The sequence below is a fragment of the Dreissena polymorpha genome, chromosome 4 (assembly GCF_020536995.1).
Source record: "Dreissena polymorpha isolate Duluth1 chromosome 4, UMN_Dpol_1.0, whole genome shotgun sequence".
NCBI lineage: Eukaryota > Metazoa > Mollusca > Bivalvia > Myida > Dreissenidae > Dreissena > Dreissena polymorpha.
The window spans coordinates 41,012,132-41,033,105 of NC_068358.1; the positions used below are offsets into that span (position 1 = coordinate 41,012,132).

General features: G+C 36.4%; 3 protein-coding genes across 9 annotated transcripts in view; 1 reads left to right on the forward strand and 2 right to left on the reverse strand.

Annotated features, from left to right (window-relative positions):
- The window catches only part of LOC127879169 (uncharacterized), a 156,544-nt gene that overhangs the window by 69,852 nt on the left and 65,718 nt on the right, over positions 1-20,974 (forward strand). The window lies entirely within an intron of this gene.
- LOC127879174 (anaphase-promoting complex subunit 10-like) overlaps positions 1-20,974 on the reverse strand; it is a 160,325-nt gene that overhangs the window by 29,854 nt on the left and 109,497 nt on the right. The window lies entirely within an intron of this gene.
- LOC127879166 (tyrosine-protein kinase JAK2-like) overlaps positions 1-20,974 on the reverse strand; it is a 487,084-nt gene that overhangs the window by 7,602 nt on the left and 458,508 nt on the right. Inside the window, exons 16-21 of one of the 6 annotated variants that reach the window (XM_052425848.1) lie at positions 17,028-17,097; positions 15,181-15,303; positions 14,163-14,275; positions 6,900-7,066; positions 5,068-5,154; positions 432-608 (exon numbers count right to left, since the gene is read on the reverse strand). The exons of 2 other annotated variants lie outside the window; for them this stretch is intronic. In XM_052425848.1, coding sequence (XP_052281808.1) covers positions 432-608; positions 5,068-5,154; positions 6,900-7,066; positions 14,163-14,275; positions 15,181-15,303; positions 17,028-17,097 — 737 coding nt within the window. The remainder of the gene's footprint in view (positions 1-431; positions 609-5,067; positions 5,155-6,899; positions 7,067-14,162; positions 14,276-15,180; positions 15,304-17,027; positions 17,098-20,974) is intronic. 3 more of the 6 variants (XM_052425847.1, XM_052425845.1, XM_052425850.1) reach the window with 3 other exon arrangements.

Consider the following 20,974-nt stretch of genomic DNA (forward strand, 5'->3'; position numbering starts at 1 on the left):
AGACCATTATGCAAAGCATTTGTTGAAAAAGCATACTTAAATTATTAATTAATTTTTGAAAATATTATTATTAGCTGTTCATATGTTCAACAACAAAATCTGACTGATATGGACAAGGGCACAACAAACATTTAATTTTAAATAATGCAGGATCCAATTCATTGTTTATTTTATTTTAACTCAACTTAGATATCAGATCAAATATCATTTTCATAAAGTGGGTTTATGATAATATAAAAGCTTTTGACTGAGAGTTTGGTAACTTGACACATCACACAATTATGGACATAATCAATACCAGTATTTTTGATGGAAATCATCATACAAAATTTTTAAAGAAAATTATAAAAAGGCCTGTGGGCAATAAATTAGGAACTTTACAAGAGTCAATATTCTGAATTAAAACAAAAGTTATTAAAATGACAACATACTTTTCTCTGCACTGGGAGAAAGTCGGTCGCTTTGAGGGATCTTTATTCCAACAATCATTCATAAAATTGTAGATAACATCTGAGCAAGCCTTTGGTTTCTTCAATCTCTCCCCAAGCACTAACTTTCTCACAAATTCGTTTGTATCATCACAGTTCATGTTGGGAACACTTCCGTTACTGCAACAATTATTTGTTTTTGTTTTCAAGACAAAAAAGGATGTCCCTAGGTCGCTCACTTTATTTACCAGTTATAAGATTTTATCAAGCTTTTTCTTCCACTGGGCAATATAAAACTGAGTTTTACCCCTTATGACCAAGTTAAAAAGTCACCCAAGATGTAGTTGAAACAAAAGTTACCTGAGATAAAATTATTTTTAAATTTGCATTATGTATTACGGTGAAGTTTCAGGTAGGTGTTACACACCACATGTTGTCTTATGATGGTTTAGACTTGTGCCAAATTATTATAAAATCCATCAATATATGACCGTGTTATGGCCATCAACACTCATACAGACTTACAGCCATATGGCCGTACAGTGCAACTGTAATATGCAGCATTTTTCCATGGGGCATACAACTAAAAATATTATGGCAAAACTTTTTTTCCATCTTTAGTTAAAGTGACCTATCAATTGACCAAAATTGCAAAAATGCATTCCCGAGGTTTTAAAATACCGTGCAAACCGTTTCTATAGTTTAAGACACCTTAAGATACCTTAAGTGCAATCCTGAGACAGGTCCTCATGTAAGTTACCTAGCCACTCAGTTAAGTACCAATGCCTCTATTTAAACTCAAGTTATTGAACAGATTTTATGTATTCAGGGTGGTTCTCGCCGGGCTTACTGGAACAAGCAGAACACCGTTAATCTGCGCAGAAAGCGTTAAAATGTTTATAAAATTTTCTTTTCTTGTCATTTTCATTGAGAAAACTGGGCTTAATGCATGTGCGTAAAGTGTCATCCCAGATTAGCCTGTGCAGTCCGCAAATTGGATTTTTACTAAGATGAGACTTCATTTAAACGAAAAATGTCATAAAAGCGGAAAGTGTCGTCCCAGATTAGCCTGTGCAGACTGCTGGGACGACACTTAACGCACATGCATTTTGTCCAATTTTCACAGAACAAGGCTCATATAAACAGTGAACTTGACCTCACTGGCCCAATATACAATTACAAGCAAGGTCATTGAGCAAGTTTAATAGATCCAAAGTTTTATTACGATCAACCCATTTGGAATTAAGTTATTTCACCAAACTACCTATTTGACGGCACTAGCTCGACCGCCTGCCATAACCTAATCAATTTCATTTAAAATAATCTTTAACAAGAGCTGTGTTTGTGAAACACAATGCCCTGTGAAACACAATGCCCCCTACTGCGCTTTGAAGCCATATATTTGACCTATGACCTTGAAAGATGTCCTTGACATTGGCTTTTCACTACTCAAAATGTGCAGTTTCCTGTGATACAAATGCATGCCAAATATAAAAAAATGGGGGGGGTGGGGGTGGGGGGGGGGGGTGAGAGGGGGTATAATGTGGGGTGTGGTTATTTATAATATGTTTAAAAAAATGGGGGGTAGGGGGGATGGGGAGGTGAGAGGGGGTAATAATGTGGGGTGTGGTAATTTATTAGTTGTTTAAAAAAAATATGGGGGGGGGGGTAGGGGGGGCGGGGGTAAAAGGGGGGTATAATATGGGGTGGGGTAATTTATAAGATGTTTTAAAAACAATTGAGGGGGGGGGGTTAGGGGGGGACGGGGGGTGAGAGGGGGTAATAATGTGGGGTGGGGTTTTTTATTAGATGTTTTAAAAAAATGTTTGGAGGTGGGGGTTAGGGGGGAGTGAAAGGGGGTGGTATAATGTGGGGGTGGGGTAATTTATTAGATGTTTAAAAAAAAAATGGGTGGGGGTAGGGGGGTGGGGGTCAGAGGGGGTATAATGTGGGGTGTGGTAATTTATTAGATGTTATAAAAAAAAATTGGGGGTGGGGTGGGGGTGGGGGGTAGGGGGGGTGGGCGGGTGGGGGGGGTAGGGGGGGGGTGGGGGTTGAGAGGGGGGTTAAAATGTGGGGTGTGGTTATTTATTAGATGTTTTTAAAAAATGGGGAGTGGGAGGGGGGTAGGGGGGGTGGGGGTGGGGGTGAGAGGGGGTAATAATGTGGGGTGTGGTTATTTATTAGATGTTAACAAAAAATTGAGGGGGGTGGGGGTGGGGGTAGGGAGGTGGGGGGTGGGGGTAGGGGGGTGGGGGGCAGGGGGGTGTGAGAGGGGGTAATAATGTGGGGTGTGGTTATTTATAAGACGTTTAAAAAAATTGGGGGGGGGGGGTGGGGGGGGGGGGGTAGGGGGGAGTGAGAGGGGGTATAATGTGGGGGTGTGGTAATTTATTAGATGTTTAAAAAAAAAAAATTTTGGGGGGGGGGTGGGGGTGGGGGTTTGGTAGGGGGATTGGGGGTAGGGGGGGAGGGGTGAGAGGGGGATAATGTGGGGTGTGGTTATTTATAATATGTTTAAAAAAATGGGGGTAGGGGGATGGGGAGGTGAGAGGGGGAATAATGTGGGGTGTGGTAATTTATAAGTTGTTAAAAAAATGGGGGGAGGGGTCGGGGGTGTGGGTAGGGGGCGGGGGGTGAAAGGGGGGTATAATGTGGGGTGTGGTAATTTATAAGATGTTTGAAAAAAATTGGGGGTGGGGGTTAGGGGGGACGGGGGCTGAGAGGGGGTAATAATGTGGGGGTGGAGTTATTTATTAGATGTTTTAAAAAAATGTTTGGGGGGTGGGGTCGGGGGGTAGGGGGGTGTGAGAGGGGGTATAATGTGGGGTGTGGTAATTTATTAGATGTTTAAAAAAAATTGGGGGGGGGTGGGGTAGGGGGTTGGGGGGAAGGGGGGGTGGGGTGGTTCAGAGGGGGGTTATAATTGTGGGGTGTGGTAATTTATTAGATGTTTATAAAAAAAATGGGGGGTGAGGGTGGGGTGGGGTGGGGTGGTAGGGGGGCGGGTGGGGGGGTAGGGGGGTGGGGTGAGAGGGGGCAATAATGTGGGGTGGGGTTATTTATTAGATGTTTTAAAAAAATGGGGGGGGTGAGGGTGGGGGGGGGTGGGGTGGTAGGGGGGCGGGTGGGGGGGTAGGGGGTGGGGGTGAGAGGGGGCAATAATGTGGGGTGTGGTTATTTATTAGATGTTTTAAAAAAAATGGGGGGTGAGGGGGGGTAGGGGGGGTGGGGGGTAGGGGGGGTGGGGGTGAGAGTGGGTAATAATGTGGGGTGTGGTTATTTTTTAGATGTTTAAAAAAAAATTGGGGGGGGGGTGGGGTTGGGGGGTAGGTTGGTGGGGGTAGGGGGGTGGGTGGGTAGGGGGGGTGGGGGTGAGAGGGGGTAATAATGTGGGGCGTGGTTATTTATAAGACGTTTAAAAAAAATGGGGGGTGGGGGGTGGGGGGATGGGGGGTAGGGGGGAGTGAGAGGGGGTATAATGTGGGGTGTGGTAATTTATAAGATGTTTAAAAAAACAAATTGGGGTGGGTGGGTAGGGGGGATTGGGGGGTAGGGGGGGAGGGGTGAGAGGGGGGTATAATGTGGGGGGGGGTGGGGGTAGGGGAGGTGGAGGGGTTAGGGGGGTAGGGGATGAGAGGGGGGTTTAATGTGAGGTGTGGTTATTTATTAGATGATGTTTTAAAAAAAAATTGGGGGGGGGTTGATATCCTCTATTCATAAAACATGAACTTTAAACTCATTGCATTTGTTTCCCCTGTATATAAGAAAGATATAATAGTGTATTACCTCCCCTGTCCTGCTTATATTTATATTAATCAACAAAATTAAACATTAACACAATATTTAATATACAAAATATACAAAAAAATCTCATATTCTGATAATATTTTTACTGATCCACTGTATTTTACTAAAAGGATGATGTTTCATTGGACTGATAATTATAGATTTAGGATTACAGACCAGTTGCTTCAGTAATATTGTTCAGAGTTTGCCCTGTTGGCCGCGTATGCATTCTTGAGTTATCATTCAAAAACCATTTTACTATTTTGAGTCACCGTGACCTTGACCTTTGACCTAGTGACCTCAAAATCAATAGGTGTCACCGGCGCGTCATGATCAATGTACCTATGAAGTTTCATGATCCTAGGCCCAAGCGTTCTTGAGTTATGATCTGACAACCACCTGGTGGACAGACCAACCGACAGACAGACAGACAGACAGACATGAGCAAAGCAATATACCCCCTCTTCTTCAAAGGAGGGCATAAAAAATGTTATGGTTAGGAAAAAAAATCAATTTTCTTTGTTTACTTTAATTCATTATGTTTGTCATAGGACAATCAAGCATTTTTTTCAGAATTGTCTTGATTAAAGGGGTTTGATTTAAGAACAAAACAAAGTTTACATTTTTTTCATTTTTTATGGCATTTTAAGAAATGAACATCGCAGATGAATAATGTCTTCGGCATTTATCACTTGGCATGGCCTACAGGCGCATTGTACACCCTTGATTATCCCAACCTAGCAGTTTTTGATTGAAACCATTAAGAAACATCGCAAATAGCGACCAAATAAATGAAAATCTGCACAACTTCTTAAAGGCAATCTACCTTCTACTCATATAAATCCAGTACCTGAACATTTCCCACATAACAACCCCAAAACTCCACACATCAGACTTATGAGAGACTCTGTTTTTTGTAATGCATTCGAGGGCTGACCTGAAAAACACAATTGAAACAACAATACATGAGGTTTTACAACAAAAAAACCCTCATTGATTTGCATTGAAATTAGCCTTCAGTAAACTAGTGGTTCCTTGTTTGATGGAACCTTCTTGATCAAACAATTGAACAGTGTTTGATGTGCTTTAGTGTATAACGTTTCGTGTACATCCCTATGCTCAGCCCATTTATTATTCCAGTTTTATATTTTGCACTACATATGAAATTATTCTCATTTTAAATTTTTAGAATGCAAATAAACAAATTCATATCATATCGATTAATGCCTGCAAGTTTACATTGAGAAATTTAGAAGACCGCCTTTTGTCTTCAAACCAATGCACAGACTGGAATTATATACAATCATACATAAAGAGTTCCACAGTGATTCCAGTACACCCCCTTTAGTTCTAAACAGAGTTATAGTGAACAACTGCATAAACATTGATACATAAATTAGATGTTTGTAAATTGAAAACTTTGAAGAAACTAGTATTGTTTTAAAATTACCACCCAAATAAAGAACTGCTGAAACCCGAGCAATGTATAAGAAAAGATAGAGACCTCCTCACATTATAGTGACTTACCAGTCAGCCCAAAAACATTGAGACAGGCTGAGACAGAAAATGTCGTACAGACATACACACGGAAAGCGTGACTACAATATGGCACAGTCTTTAAAAGGGGGTATAAAAACAATTGATCTCACATAACAATAACACAAACATGCTTCACACAAGTAAACTGAACTATCGTTAATAATATTGCAGTAAAAGGGGAGAATGCCTCATTTATATAATCAATATTAATAAGAATTGTCAAAATGTAACATTAGCTTAATTTATGACTAGATTGGTGTCAAGATTTTGCTAAGATTTGGCCTGGTGACCTAGTTTTTAACGCACATGGCCCAGATTTAAACTCAAATGAGACATGGTCAAGATAAACATTGTGACCAAGTTTTATGACAATCGCATTATAATTTTGGAATTTGGTGGTTACAAGCTTTTTCTAAGATTTCACCTGGACTTGAGACTGGAATTTAGGAAGCACATTATCCAGATTCAAACACATCTTTGAACATGTCAAGATAACTAAACTATTATGACCAAGTTTCATCAAGACTGACTCATTGACTCATAGATATGGCCTCTCGAATGGAAAAAGGGTTGTCTAAGATTTGACCTGTTAACCTTGCTATCAGTTGCATGTGATCCAGATTAATACTCAGCCTCGATATTGTCAAAATAAACATTCTGACCAAGTTTCATCAATATTGAGTCTAGAGTGGTACCAATGCATTTCTAAGGTTTGACCTGGTGACCTAGTTCTTTTATTAACATGGCGGCCATGTCTTTCAACGGACCGGAACCAATTTTGAACTCAACCAACATATTATTTAAACATTTTGACAAAGTTCCATGAAGATTTGGCATCAAATGTGACTTCAACAGTGTTCGCAAGGTTTTTCTTTTTTGACCTAGTGACCGAGGTTTTGACCCAGCATGACACAGTTTCGAACTCAGTCGAGTTATCCATGAAACAAATGTTATTACCAAGTTTCATGAAGATCGGACAATAAATGTGGCCTCTAGAGTGTTCACAAGGCAAAATGTTGACGCCGCACGACGGACGACGGACAAAAGGCGATCACAAAAGCTCACCATGAGCATGTTGTGCTCAGGTGAGCTAAAAAAACACAACATAATTATAAAACCAAAGAATGATATTTAATCCCATACCAGTACAACGGTATTTTCTTTTCTGTGCGCAGTCTATAGTAGTCCTTCTCCAGCATCTTAGACAGTCCAAAATCGCAGACCTTGGCGCGCAGTTCAGAGGTGAGCAGCACATTCCTAGCTGCCAGATCACAGTGCAGGACTTTCATAGACTCCAGGTACTCCATGCCCTAGAGTAGCAGTCAATGGATGCTTTGGAAAAAAGGCTAAATACATGTGCTGAAAGAGTCAACAAAGACTAGCCTGTGCAGTCTGCCGGCTAATCAGGGACAAAACTTTCCGCTTTTCTAAAATTTAAGGCTTCAAGGAAGTATCTTCTAAATGAAATTCTAGTCTTGGTCAGATGTGTCGTCCCTGATGAGCCTGAACAAAAACATGCGGCTCAATTAGAAGTTGGAACAAGCTTGTTTGAATTCTTAAACTTTTACTTGATAGAAAAAAAGATGATTCTAGCCCACCTATAAAAAATGATAATCTATATGCTATAGCGGGAATTAAAACTTACCTGTGCATGGCTTGCATGCATTTTTTTCGATCACTTTAATGACAAAGTTTGTTAGGCACTGGGTGAATTTGAGCTAATTTCTATATATCAAAGTATGAGTGATATTTGCTGGAGTAAAAAAAAAATCAAGCCCTATATTGACAGTAGTACTACTTTCATGGCACATCAGTTAAAGCACACAAGGAGCCAATCTGCACATAAGTAATAAGTTGATTGCAAAATAGAATTCCACTGCAAAATGAGAACTTAAACTATGTTTGACCATCCTTTACCGTGATAACCACGCACAGCAATACAAACAGGGATTTTGAAACATGGTAAACTCTGTTTTGACAAAGGACATTTCACACGGGAGTTTACAGGGATCACTCTTCCGATGACAAACTTAACCAATTAGTCAGTAGACAAAAATATAGTTCTGGCCCAAAAACTTAGCATACAAGTATTATTGCATAAAATGGCTCCATTTCTTAAAAGTTAATGTGATGTAACATTAATATCAACATCAAGCTTTCTTATTCATTCAATATGGCTGTCAAGACTGCTAAAAGTTCTAAATCACCACAAATGGCTAATTTTGAATCGCCACATACCTTGGTATGTCTACCAGGAAAAACTGTTAAAAAAATGTAACCAATTATATCACCCTCATCACATTAATTGCCTCAGGTATGCATGTGTTTGTTTTAATACATAAAACGTCAAAAATTGAGCGTAATCCTCAGAAGATCATAAACAGTTGTGAAAAGGAAATTAATTTAAGATTTAGGGAGCGTGTATATATGTATACAAGTATGAAATCAATCTTTTTTTTCCTTTTCCTGAATACTTGTCCATTCCTTTCCCTTGTCATATTTCTCTATATTTCATGAACTATTGCTGCTTCCTTCCTTTCTATCATGTCCAAACAGTATGCTATCCAATATGTCAGCGTTTAATGAAAATGGACATCATTGTAAAATTTAAAGTTTAATTGTTTTAAATATATTAATTGTAAATGAATAATATGATTCACTGAATAAATTCTTACCAAGACAATAATGTTTAATGGTTCTGGTTTTAATTTGGCTTCAAGCTACTGAATGACCCTTGAAATATTAAACAAGAGGGCAAAGATAGCCCTAGTTTGCTCACCTTTTTTTGCAAGGCCTTGTTCATTGCTTAGTTGAAAATTCAGTACTCTAAAGCATATCAGATTGGTTCTCTTCTGTTTACTTTTGCTGTGTGAGAGTATGATTAATTCTGATTGAGTACTGCCCATTTGCATGTTTTTTTGCAACGCAAACATTTGAAAGTAATGCTAATTCTACATGTGTTTTCAAGGTTTTTGTAAGATTTGGACCCCGTGACCAAGACTTTGACCCCACATGACCCAATGTCAAACTTTGCCTAGATATTATCAATAAAAACATCCTGGTCAAGTATCATCATTATTGGACCAAAACTATGGCCTCTAGTGTGTTTACATGGTTTTTGTAAGATTAGACCCCATGACCTAGATTTTGTCCTCACATTACCAAACGTAAAACTTGACTTAGATATTGTCCAGACAAACATCCTGGCCAAGTTTCATCATTATTGAACCAAAACTCTGGCATATGTAGAGATTTGACCTGGTGATCTATATTTTGACCCCTCATGACCAAACATTAGACTTTGCATACAAAAATAAATATTATGACCAAGATTCATAAATCTGAAACAAAATTGTGACCTCTAGAGTGTTTACAAGGATTTTGTATAATATAATGAAAATGTTGACAATCTAAGGGCAATAATTCTAGCATTTAGTATGCAATTTTGCTCATTATCACACTTGACTGGAATCTTGTGACCATATAGCTTCTCAGCAACTTTGATAAAGAATGCTTGAGAAATGTGAATGCTAGAGTGTTTACAAACCAAATGTGGACGAACAAAGACAGATCATAAAACCTCACCTGAGCAATCAGGTGAGCTTAAGTGTTTTTTTACCGATCTGAGCCATTTTCCGCTTGTCCGCGATATCAATAAAACCAATGTCTTTACTAAGTTTCACGATGATTAGGCAAAAAATGTGACTTCTAGAGTGTTCACAAGGTTTCTCTAGTCATTTAAGGAAAACTGCCCTACGACCCTTGGCGGCCATGTTTTGAGACCGATAGGGACCTTTTTCAAACTCATCTGAGATATAAATAAAACAAACATTTTCACAAAGTGTCATGATGATTGGGCAAAAAATGTGACTTCTAGAGTGTTCACAAGCTTTTTTTTACTATATAAATATAAGGAAAATGCGCACCCACTGGCAGCCATGTTTTTCAAGGGACCGGAACCATTTTCGAACTCAACTCTCATATTTATATAACAAATGTTCTGACCACATTTCATGAAAATTGTGCCAAAAAATGTGACTCCTAGAGTGTTCACATGTTTTCATTATATACATACAGAGAAAACTGCCCTGCCCACTGGCGGCCGTGTTTTTTCACCGATCTGGGCCATTTTTTAACTTGTCGAATGCATCAATAAAACCAATGTTTTTACCTAGTTGCATGATGATTGGGCAAAAAAAGATGACTTTTCAACTGTTCACAAGCCTTTTTTATTACATAGATATACGGAAAACTTCTCCGTCCCCCCTGGCAGCCATGTTTTTCAACGGACCGGAACAATTTTCAAACTTAACTCACGTTTCTAGGAAACAAATGTTCTGACCAAATTTCATGAAGATTGAACCAAACAAGTGACTTCTATAGTGTTCACATGTTTTCACTATAAACATATAGACAAAAATGTCCCGCCCCCTGGTGGCCATGTTTTTTCACCGATCTAGACCATTTTAAAACTCGTCCGAGTAATCAATAAAACAATGTTTTGACCAATTTTTATGATGATTGGGCAAAGATTTTACTTCTAGAGAGTTTAAAGGTTTCTCTATAGCCAAATAAGGAAAACTGCCCCGCCCACTGGCGGCCATGTTTTTCAACGGACCGCAACCACTTTTGAACTCAACCAAAATATCATAAGGACAAACATTTTGACAAAGTAACATGAAGATTGGGCATGAAATGTGACTTCTACAGTGTTTACAAGGTTTTTCTCTTTTTTTGACCAAGTGACCTAGTTTTTTACCCAGTTTCGAACTCGATCATTGGGACAAATCTTCCGACCAAGTTTCATAAAGATCGGACAAGAAATGTGGCCTCTAGAGTGTTTACAAACACAATGTGGACGACGGAAGGACGGACGCGGGAAAAAGACCGATCACAAAAGCTCACCTGAGCAATCAGGTGAGCTAAAAACAAGAGATGTGTTTGTCAGAAACAAAATGCCCCCTAATGCGCCGCTTTGAAGCCATATATTAGACTTTTGACCTTGAAGGATAACATTGACCTTTCAACACTCAAAATGTGCAGCTCCATGAGATACAAATACACGTCAAATATCAAGTTGCTATCATCATTATTGCAAAAGTTATTACCAATGTTAAAGTTTTCGGACAGACGGACAGACACACTGACAGACAGGCCAAAAACAATATACCCCGTGATCATTTGATCGGTTGGAATAAAAAGTCATTATATTGTTTACAACAGCTTTGGAAAAATTAATTTCCTTTTATACTTCACTAGATGACGTATAAACTGTACAAAACACTAGAACTTCAATGCAAATTTAAGACAAAAGGGAGATTATGGCACTGAATCGCCCACTTGAGTTCAAGGAACACCGATTGTCCAAGACTTGACCTGGTAATTAAGGTTTGGATCCAATATTAAGAATATTCAAACTTTGCCTAGATATTGTTAAACAAAAGAGCTTGACCAAGTTTTATTGATATTGAGTCAGAAAATGTGGCTTCTAGAGCGGAAATATAAAAAAATCTTAGATTTGACGTGATTTCAACTAGATATTGTCAAGCTCAACATTCTGACCAATTGAATCAATATTGAGTTATTAAGGTTGCTTCTCGAGTTATTGTTTTTTTCTTCTTAGATTTGACCTGATTACCAGTATTTGGATACCCAAAACCCATATTTGAACTTGGCCTTGATATTGGAATGATCAACATTTTGACCAAGTCTCATAAAGAGTGTGTCATAACAGTGGTGTGTAGAGTGATAAAAATGTTTTTTCTAAGATTTGACCTTATGACCCCGTTTTTGGACACCCAGATTCTAACTAAGCCTAGCTACTTCTTAGCTATATTCTATTAGGATAAGATGTTGTCAAGATAAAAGATGAAAAATGTGGCCTCTGGTGTAGTTAAAAGCTAAAATTTGATGACATATGGTGCATAATGTCGGACGCTGGACATTGCGTGATCACAACAGCTCACCATGAGCATTTATAGCTAAACAAATATTTAAGGTTTACTCCCGATTATCACACATTTGGATTTTTATGATTAAAATTTGGTTTCGGAAAAATCCTGTAAGTCGCATGCTTGAGGCTAAAATCCAACTAAGCTAGATTCAAATTGTGGTCCACGTTCAACACTACGCTACATCGTATAGTCGGTCTCGATCGAAAAGGGGTTAATTGCAGAGCTTTTCTCACATTGTTTCGGTTATTTACTTCGTGTATTTATTTGATTAACTAAACATAACAAACACAAAAGTGCTTTTCACTAAGAAAAGATTATTTCAAATTGGATTAAATATACCGGTAGACACACTTTATTAACATACATTTAACAACCAATATATTTAATACCCATTGAAAGTGTACTATGAACGTATTAAAAACTGACACAATCTCCCTTCCTGGATGTAGTGGTTTTAAACAGACCAGAACCATTTTCAAAATTCGCCATGATATTAGCAGAAAACCATTCTGATTAAGTTTGCTTATGATGGGGCAAAACATGTCACTTCAGAAAGTTCACCAGGTTTTATAATAATAGCCAGTTTAACAAAGATATTACTATGACCAAATGGAACACTTCATGCCCCTGGGAACACATGTTTGTCAATGGATCAGAATGGTTTTCAAAATCAGCTATTAAATGAGAAGAACAAGTGTTCTGAGCAAGTTTTATGAAGAAGAAATATTAAGTAACTTCAAGAGCGATCACAAGCTTTTTCTATAATTTGATCTCAGAATCTATTTATTTACCCCACCTAAACCAGTTTCTTACTGAGCAATACATCATTGGGGCAATTGTTTTGACCAAGATTCACGAGAATAACAGCTATAAATGTGTTCACAAAGTAAATATTGACACCAATTAGCGAATGATCACTGATTAAAGTCTATCACAATGTGATCATGGCAAGGTTAAAACTGAAAATTGTATCACCAGTGTTCTAAGGTCTTTACAGAAAAACTAGAACTTGTCTCTATGGTGACAAATACCCTCTGCAAGTAATAACAATAAACAAGACGCTGCATTGAGTTGCCATCAGTGGAAGTCTTTACAATATTGATTCATTAGCCAATTGGAATAATTCCAACTCTAAACGTATGTAAATATCAAGGTAAAAAATGTGAGTGTGCGGAGATTTGAATGAAAGTACAGTGAAACTTAACTATAAAGACCACCTGTGGGACTTTTCAAAAGTGGTCTTAATAGCTAGGTGGTCTTGATGCTGAGTTTTCATGAATTTTGATGGGCAGATAATACTAATGGTAAATATTCAATGATTTCTAATCCTGTTGCATGCAATATAACGGTAATCAATCAAAACATTGTACAAAGATAGTTCTTCAAGTTTTTTAAACAAGAACTCAAACATAATTTGCATCATGATACTATCGTTTTTCTTAAACAAGGCTTAAACATAAGAGCTTTTCATAACGAGTAATTTATATTGTTAGTGCACATTTTTCAATTGCTTTGGCAGATAAAAGTCAATGCAGATGAAGGTGACGCAACAATAAATTGATTGAAAATTATGAAACCAATCGAGATCCACTTGTATGAACATTTTTTGTCACAACATTGTCAACAGATTATCAGCTGCATACACATCAAATAATGCAGATCAATGTCCAGCTATCAAATGACAGATTGGAGTCAAGAAAATAACGTTTTGGAGGGAGGGAAAAAATTAACACACCTGCGTCTTTCAAATGCCAAATAAATCTTCATTTGCTGTTGAGATTTCCCAATACTTACATTTATCATCAATATTTCCTTTTAAACACAACTCTTTCCAGTTTTGCCTATCCATTTTCAATAACGATATGGCATATAGGTTGTTATTTTATATCCATCATGAACAACACCATCTTGCTCAAGTATCCTAGCCGTTACATTATCCGCAGTTTTAAGTCTTTAAAGTGTGTACCAAATAAGAATAATTTCCCATCAAAGACTTGATCAAATTAACTTATTATCAACACCTCGCAGTCGATACCGTTGTCGTTTATTGGGTCACAATGGTTTCATACAGAAACGCAATCCAACCACAACCCCCAATCAAGTTAAGTGTGAAAGATACTGGTCATTTGGTGGGTGTCAATTTAGTGTTGATTATGACAGATTAAAGTGGTCGTTATAGCCGTTAGCTGGTTGGCCGGATTAGTGAATAAAACGACTGTAGAAATATAATTGGAAAAAATCAGGACTGAAAAATAGAGGTCGTCGTCGGGAGTTGGTTGTAATGGGGGGGGGGGGTGATTCTTTTGAGAGATTGTTTCTGTATCCAATTTTTGCAGGAGTAATGTTGATGTATTTATAGTGTGCAAAAACGGCATCTATGAAATTAGCAAAGCTTTGCAAAACGCATTGTTGATATTTTAGCTACTGAAGCTATGCAAACAAATCAACTTACGGAAGCTATGTCAATTGCAAACTGAAAGATCTGACACTTCGGTATGTCTGGTTTCGATCTAAAGTACTCCTTCAAAGACCTCTTTGGGATGTATTCCATCACAAGACAGAATCCTGAAAACATTTATTTTGAACATTAACTCAATCTGAAAGGCTTTCCATCTTTGTAATATGAGCAATTCTCCTTAAAGGGAGTTGTTCACATATGTATACTTACCACCTAAAAACAATAACATATGAAATAATCTAAACTAGTTATAATATATTAAATCAAGACGGCCTAAAGACCCTATGTTGCTCACATGAGATATTAAGGTAAAAACAATTATGTGCAGACTTTGTGATCTTTGTTTAACAACTGTGATTTTTTATAGGTTTGTTACTTTGTATTACACATACTAGATATTGTTTGAGACAGTATACAAAAAAGTGTTCAATATAAACATGTACTTCACTGCTGACCCATACAAAAACAGTGTTCTTTTTATCAATCGGCACAATTTCAACGCTAGATGTTGTATGGCAACATTGATTTAACGATAAACAAAAGGCTTGTTTTTTATTTTTTGTGTCACAACATATTTCATGTGAACATCTCGAGTTGATATCATAACTTTTACGAGCAAACACACAATTTGCTTCGGGCGGCGTCGGAGGCATGACGTGCTTTTCATGAGCTGCCAGAAGCCAATTTCGCGTTCACTTGTAAATGTTTGAATATCGCATGGTAAATACACATGGAATATATTGTTACACACACAAACATAATTGAGCATTTGTATTTCGTTAAATCTATGTTACCATACCACATCTAGCGTTGAAATTTTGGCTATTGCCATATGGAATACTGATTTTGTATGGCTTATTTTTTATTTTTTTTACGAAATATTTCTTGATATTTAGTATTTATGTGGCTTTAATACATACTATATGTCATGTTTAATGTGTTACAGTGGAAATAAACACAATTAAATCCCCTTGTTAAATGCATGAATACGTAGTGCTGAATTATTTCTCACCCATATCCATATAACAGGTGCCATAAAACTTGACGATGTTTTCATGCTCTAATAGTTCCATGACGCTAGCCTCCTTCTCAAACTCTGCCCTATCCTTGTCATTAGGACTATCAGACTTCAAGACTGCAAGAGGAAAACACAGTTTGTTTGATCAGTTTGATTGTTTGCTGTTCTAAACAGTATTTCAGTCATATCAACCATGGTCAGTAAACCAATACACACCTCATCTCATGGGTAAGCTGGTTAACGACTACAGTGCACATTCTTGTGCCAGAAACTGACAACTGCCTTACTTTAATAAGAGTAAGGGGGAATTATTATGTAGCCAGGCCATCGATTGAACCCGACATTTTTAGGCCAGCGACCTACAACTGAGCTACCCAGATCGGCCAACAAATTGCTGACAAACCTTTAATAAGTACACAGCTTAAAGTCGTGGAGGCGTGGTGGAAATGTTGTCTGCCTAGCAATATAGAGGTCCTTGAATGATTACCTCTCTGACAGCATTCTCAAGATCTTCTCCAAAGACACAAAAAACTATCCAAAAATGTACTTGAGTGTCTTATTTGTAATATGGCCTGCAGGTGTCTCCTTGACTGCTTCAGTTATGGTGATACACACAACAAGTTGTCTACTGATGAAGGTATTCTGTGGTAAGTTATTTTAAGATTGCATGATGACTGACACCGTAACAGTCCCGAATGCTATTTTATGGAAAATTTGATATTTTACCTTTAAGTGTAACCTTGACATCTGAGGACGCATGACCAGTGTTACACATAAGACGTCATCTTATGATGGATTATAAAGACTTATTTTAAAATCTATCAATACATGGCAATCATATGGCAGAGGCAGACAATTTTCATGCTGTTCTATAATCAACTTTGAACTTTGACCTTGAAGTGTAACCTTAACCTTTGAGAAAGGGATAGGGGTCTTACATGCAACACGTCATTAATGATGGTTCAAATCGTTGTCAAGTTATTTCGAAACCCATACATATGACAAAAGTAGGGCGGGGACAGTAGTTTTCAAGCAGTGTAATGGCATATTGTGACCTCTGTCCTCTAAAAGTGACCTTGACCTTTTAGGTAGTGATCGGTGTTTCATGCTCAATGTCGTCTTATGACGGTGGACATCTATGGCAAAATTAAGCTGAGACTGAAAATTTCACAAGACAGATGAACAGACAGACAGCCATATGTTGCCTTTTTGGGCATAAAACAGTGATAAAACATACTTATTTCTATTATAAGGTATTGTATCAAAATTGTGCAGTGAAGAGCAACTTTATGCACGTTTGGTAGAGTATCCTCCAAGGTAAATTGGGAACATTTTAATGAAGATTGGCCAAGAACTCAATGAAACATTTCAAATACGCAAAACTTTAAAAAGAATTTTATTTTTAGCTAAAACGGCAATTTATGCAATGGAGAAAACCGTGTTCAATACTTTTGGCAGAGTCCCACCTAATGAACATTTGTGTGAAATAATTCACAAATTAAACCAAAGCGTATGAAAAAAGGTTTTAAGACACATTTTTATAACCAGCTATGTTGGCCACATCGTACAATAAAGTGGAACCATATGCATGTTTGGTAGAGGACCCACTATTTTCAAGTCAGAAGTTTTTCCAAGAAATTTAGAAATAAGGAGAACATAAAATTAACAAAAAAATGTCATTTTGAAGTAATAGTATATAACACACTAGGAGGCAGGCATACAGAATATAGCTCTCATATAACCCCGTACTTAGGCTATTGTATAGCAAATAACCTCTGATGAAAAGGAGACCATCCAACTATCTCCCCAGTAATTCACAAAAATAATTGAAAATAACTTACATTTAGCTACAACATCTATAACATTGCTTCCTTTTCTCAACTTTGCTTCGTACACTGCTCCATATTCGCCCTGTAAAAGAGTGGGAAATGAAGTTGCTACATACAAACAAGAGCTGTACCAAGACAGCATGAATGACTTTTCTTCTGCTTTGATAGCGCTAATGTACATTTTAAGTCAGTAACTGAATACAATGATCGTAAAGAAATATTTGATAGTTGATATCGGGAATATCTGAAATTTAGTTGCTTAATAAAATACATTCATAATCAAACCTGCAAATGTTGATTACAGCATGAAATATGGCCATGCCAAAATACTTGGTTTTCATGGGTTTGCCTATTACTTTATTTGAATTTAAATAACTAAGCAATCCAAAGGTATGCGTATGAGCTTCCTTAACACGAATTTAATTACACAACCTCAAAATTCTATTTAATGATCAGAAACTATTTTTCTATTGTTAGTTACAGTGACCTTCATCTTGCCAGACAAAATCCAGGTCAAAGTCTTCATGTCTGCTTACTACACACCAACTTGCTGCACCATACGTCAAATCAAAGTCAAATTATTTAGTGAAAACATTTTTTTCTATTTTAAAGCCCATTAACACTCCAAATCAACGAAAATTTTGTAAAATATTTCGAAAAATAAAGTTTACACATACAAAATCAGTGTTCCTTACAGCAAAAGCCAACATTTCAACTCTAGATGTGGTCTGGTAACATAGATTTAACAAGATACATGTTACCAAGCCACATCTAGTGTTGACGTTTTTGGCTATTGCTATGAAGAACACTGATATGTATGAGTTAAATTTATTTCACGAAATATTTTACGAAATATTCGTTAATTTTGAGTATTTATGTGGCTTTAAGTGACCTTCATCAGAGTGGCCCTTCTAAATGCAATCCCCGCTTGGTCTGCATGTACCCTTCCTCACAAAAAATCACAGTATACTACCTCCATCCAAAGTAAAGTTTTTTTAAAGGATTCTTTTTGTATTTTCAGTAACAGTGACCATGATACGACTGACACCAAATGTTATCCCACACCAGATTAGCATGTAAGCTAAATACACACACAAATTTATCAAAATATATCTTTCCTAACTGAGCTTATTTACAAGAAACAATTTATCTATTCTTAGCTTTTGCTTCAGTTACCTTGACCCAAATGGCCCCAAATGCAGGATCTTTTTGCTGGCTTGCTATGTACAAAGTTTCATCAACATTGATCAATGCCAACAAAAGTGAATTATTATCAAACATAAACCTCAACATTCTGCTAAATAGCAGTTCAGAGTTATGGCCATTTGTCAGTGGACACATATAAGTCCACTAAGATGTACATTGGTATTTAATTTAATACATGAATAAGATATAGAAATACTGAGTTGTCGTATACAAAACTTAACCAGAATGTTATAAGTACAAAAGGGGGCATAATTCTGCTTAGGTACTGTAAACTCAGGTCAGATTCATAAGTCTTATTCAGTGACCATCTATGATCATGCTGAACACATATAATATATATATATATATATATATATATATATATATATATATATATATATATATATATATATATATATATATATATATAAATACTATCGCGACCGTTGGGCGAAGCCGAAATTCAATTTTGCAGAGTTAAGTCGACCTCGACCATTATGGCGAAGGTGACTTAATTCTCTTAATTAATTATTAATTACCTGTTAACTATTCCGCTTTAAAAATTAGTATGCTTGTAGAGCATGATATAGCAAGTATATTGATACATTTGAAGACGTTTTACAATAGAACATGCATTTTTCATGATTTTTCTTTAAAAAAAGTATGTATGTGGTTATGAAATCCAGCCTTAGGGCGCATTTTAAAATATGTGGATTTTATTCTTCTAAACCAATAATATATGTTTTCGGTTGGACCCTGTAAAGAACAAGTTTCGAACGCTGCAGATGTCTGTACATTTTACATTTCGTTGTTTTGTTGTTTAATATATAAGAAATACATTTCAAAATTTCGACTTGTCCAAAAACACTTAGTTTTCTTTTCTAAACCGGAAACTGCTACGCAGTTAATGGTAGCAATTACAGACTTAAGAAGCTCAGCACCTTAACGCTGATTTTGATCTTGCTGTGCTTACCAATTTTAACGGTATATAGTCATTGAATTCAAATTCGAATATTAAAATTGTATTACAGCGTCAACATTATATAACAACAATTATAGTATGAGTCAAACTAATTCTTGGGTCGTTTTAGTTGTGTTGTTGGTCATATTACAGATTGATTGTGCTAAAAAGTTTATTTTTACCATTTAAAACGAAAATTGGTCTTATAATTGTCAATAGTTGTTTAAAAATATACAAAAGTTAGAGCATACTCGTTTTTTTTGTATTACCATTTTTTCAGCGAAATTTAAAACATGTCTTTATCTGTTCTTCAAAAATGCTTCTCGTCAATAACCCGTTTGAAAATTAAGAACAAAAATGTCTGAATGAGCGAAGTTTATAAATATTTTAATCTTCGTTATGAGAACCTCCTTTTGGCTAATTCAGATCTTATTTTGATTTTGACAATGCTATTCTCGCAACATATGTGTGTATACGTGTAATATGTGTTCAGTTGTATTGCCAAAATGGCTGTTATATATTTATTTCTATATTTAAATGAACCCTGCATTATCGAGACGTCAAATAAATGGAAGCTTTTAGGGTCTTTGACTAAAAACTTACATATGGGCATACCTATAGTACAGTCAGGCTCCTTTTCATTGGACAAATACTCGTATACTATGCTAAAATCCAACACGGCACATAATTAAACATTTAAGAAAACGGTTAAAATATGTATAAAAATATCACAACTTCTGAAATTTTGTTGACATACATGCTCAGAATTTAAAACGTAAATTTAGTATTAACAATTTAACAATTTTAAACGTAAGATCAACATTTCTATCCTATAAAACGCAGGAGCAACTTCAGATTTAACCGTAACAATGAACACATAGGTAGTAAAAGTTATGTAGGCATGCTGTACACAAAACATGGTCCCGAATGAATTACAGTTTATATGCGTGTAAACAACAATCATATAATTCTCGAAATATGTTTAGAAAAGCGCTTAGTTTGGAATTCCCCATTATGCTGAAAATTCACACACATAGAAAGTATCAGTTTGTCCATGAACTTAAATTATCCGACGACAAAAATGAAAGCGTTCAGGTACTTCGACTTAATGATCATTTAAGGGCAAACCCATTGTAGTCTTCTTTTCGTTGGACAAATACCTGTATGCTATGCTGAAATATATCATGGTATATAATTATCAACGGTAATAAAATATATAAAAGATATTACAATTTTCGTCATTGTGTTAAGGCACATGATCAGTAATTACAGGTGCTTTAAACATAACATTTATATCCTAAATAAACGCTCGGGCAACTAGAGTTATACTCTTATATATCGAATATATATTTAGAAAACGTTATAGACATGCTGAACATAAACATGGTCCTGAATGGATTCCAGTGGTAACACGTGTAAACAAACGTTATGCAACCCCATGAATATGTTTTAAACGCTTTGTTTAAAAATTCCCCGTAATGATGGAAATACACACGCATAGAAATTATCAGCTTGTCCATGCATGCAAAATAATTCAACTATTATGGTAAAATGTATATATTCCTTTATGCGTTTTTATTTGTCTACCATATATGTTTATTCAGGCGTACACTGTTTGCATATAATTCTTACATAACAATAAGGCGATATCATATTATTTCGTACAAATGAGAGTTTCAATGATATAAGTTTAATATTAACCAGAACAAATAAGTAGTGAGTCAAGTCAATTTACAATATACGTTAATATGTTAACGTTTTTTTTGGTATTAAAATACATCATAACATCTTCATTTTGTATATCATTAAATTT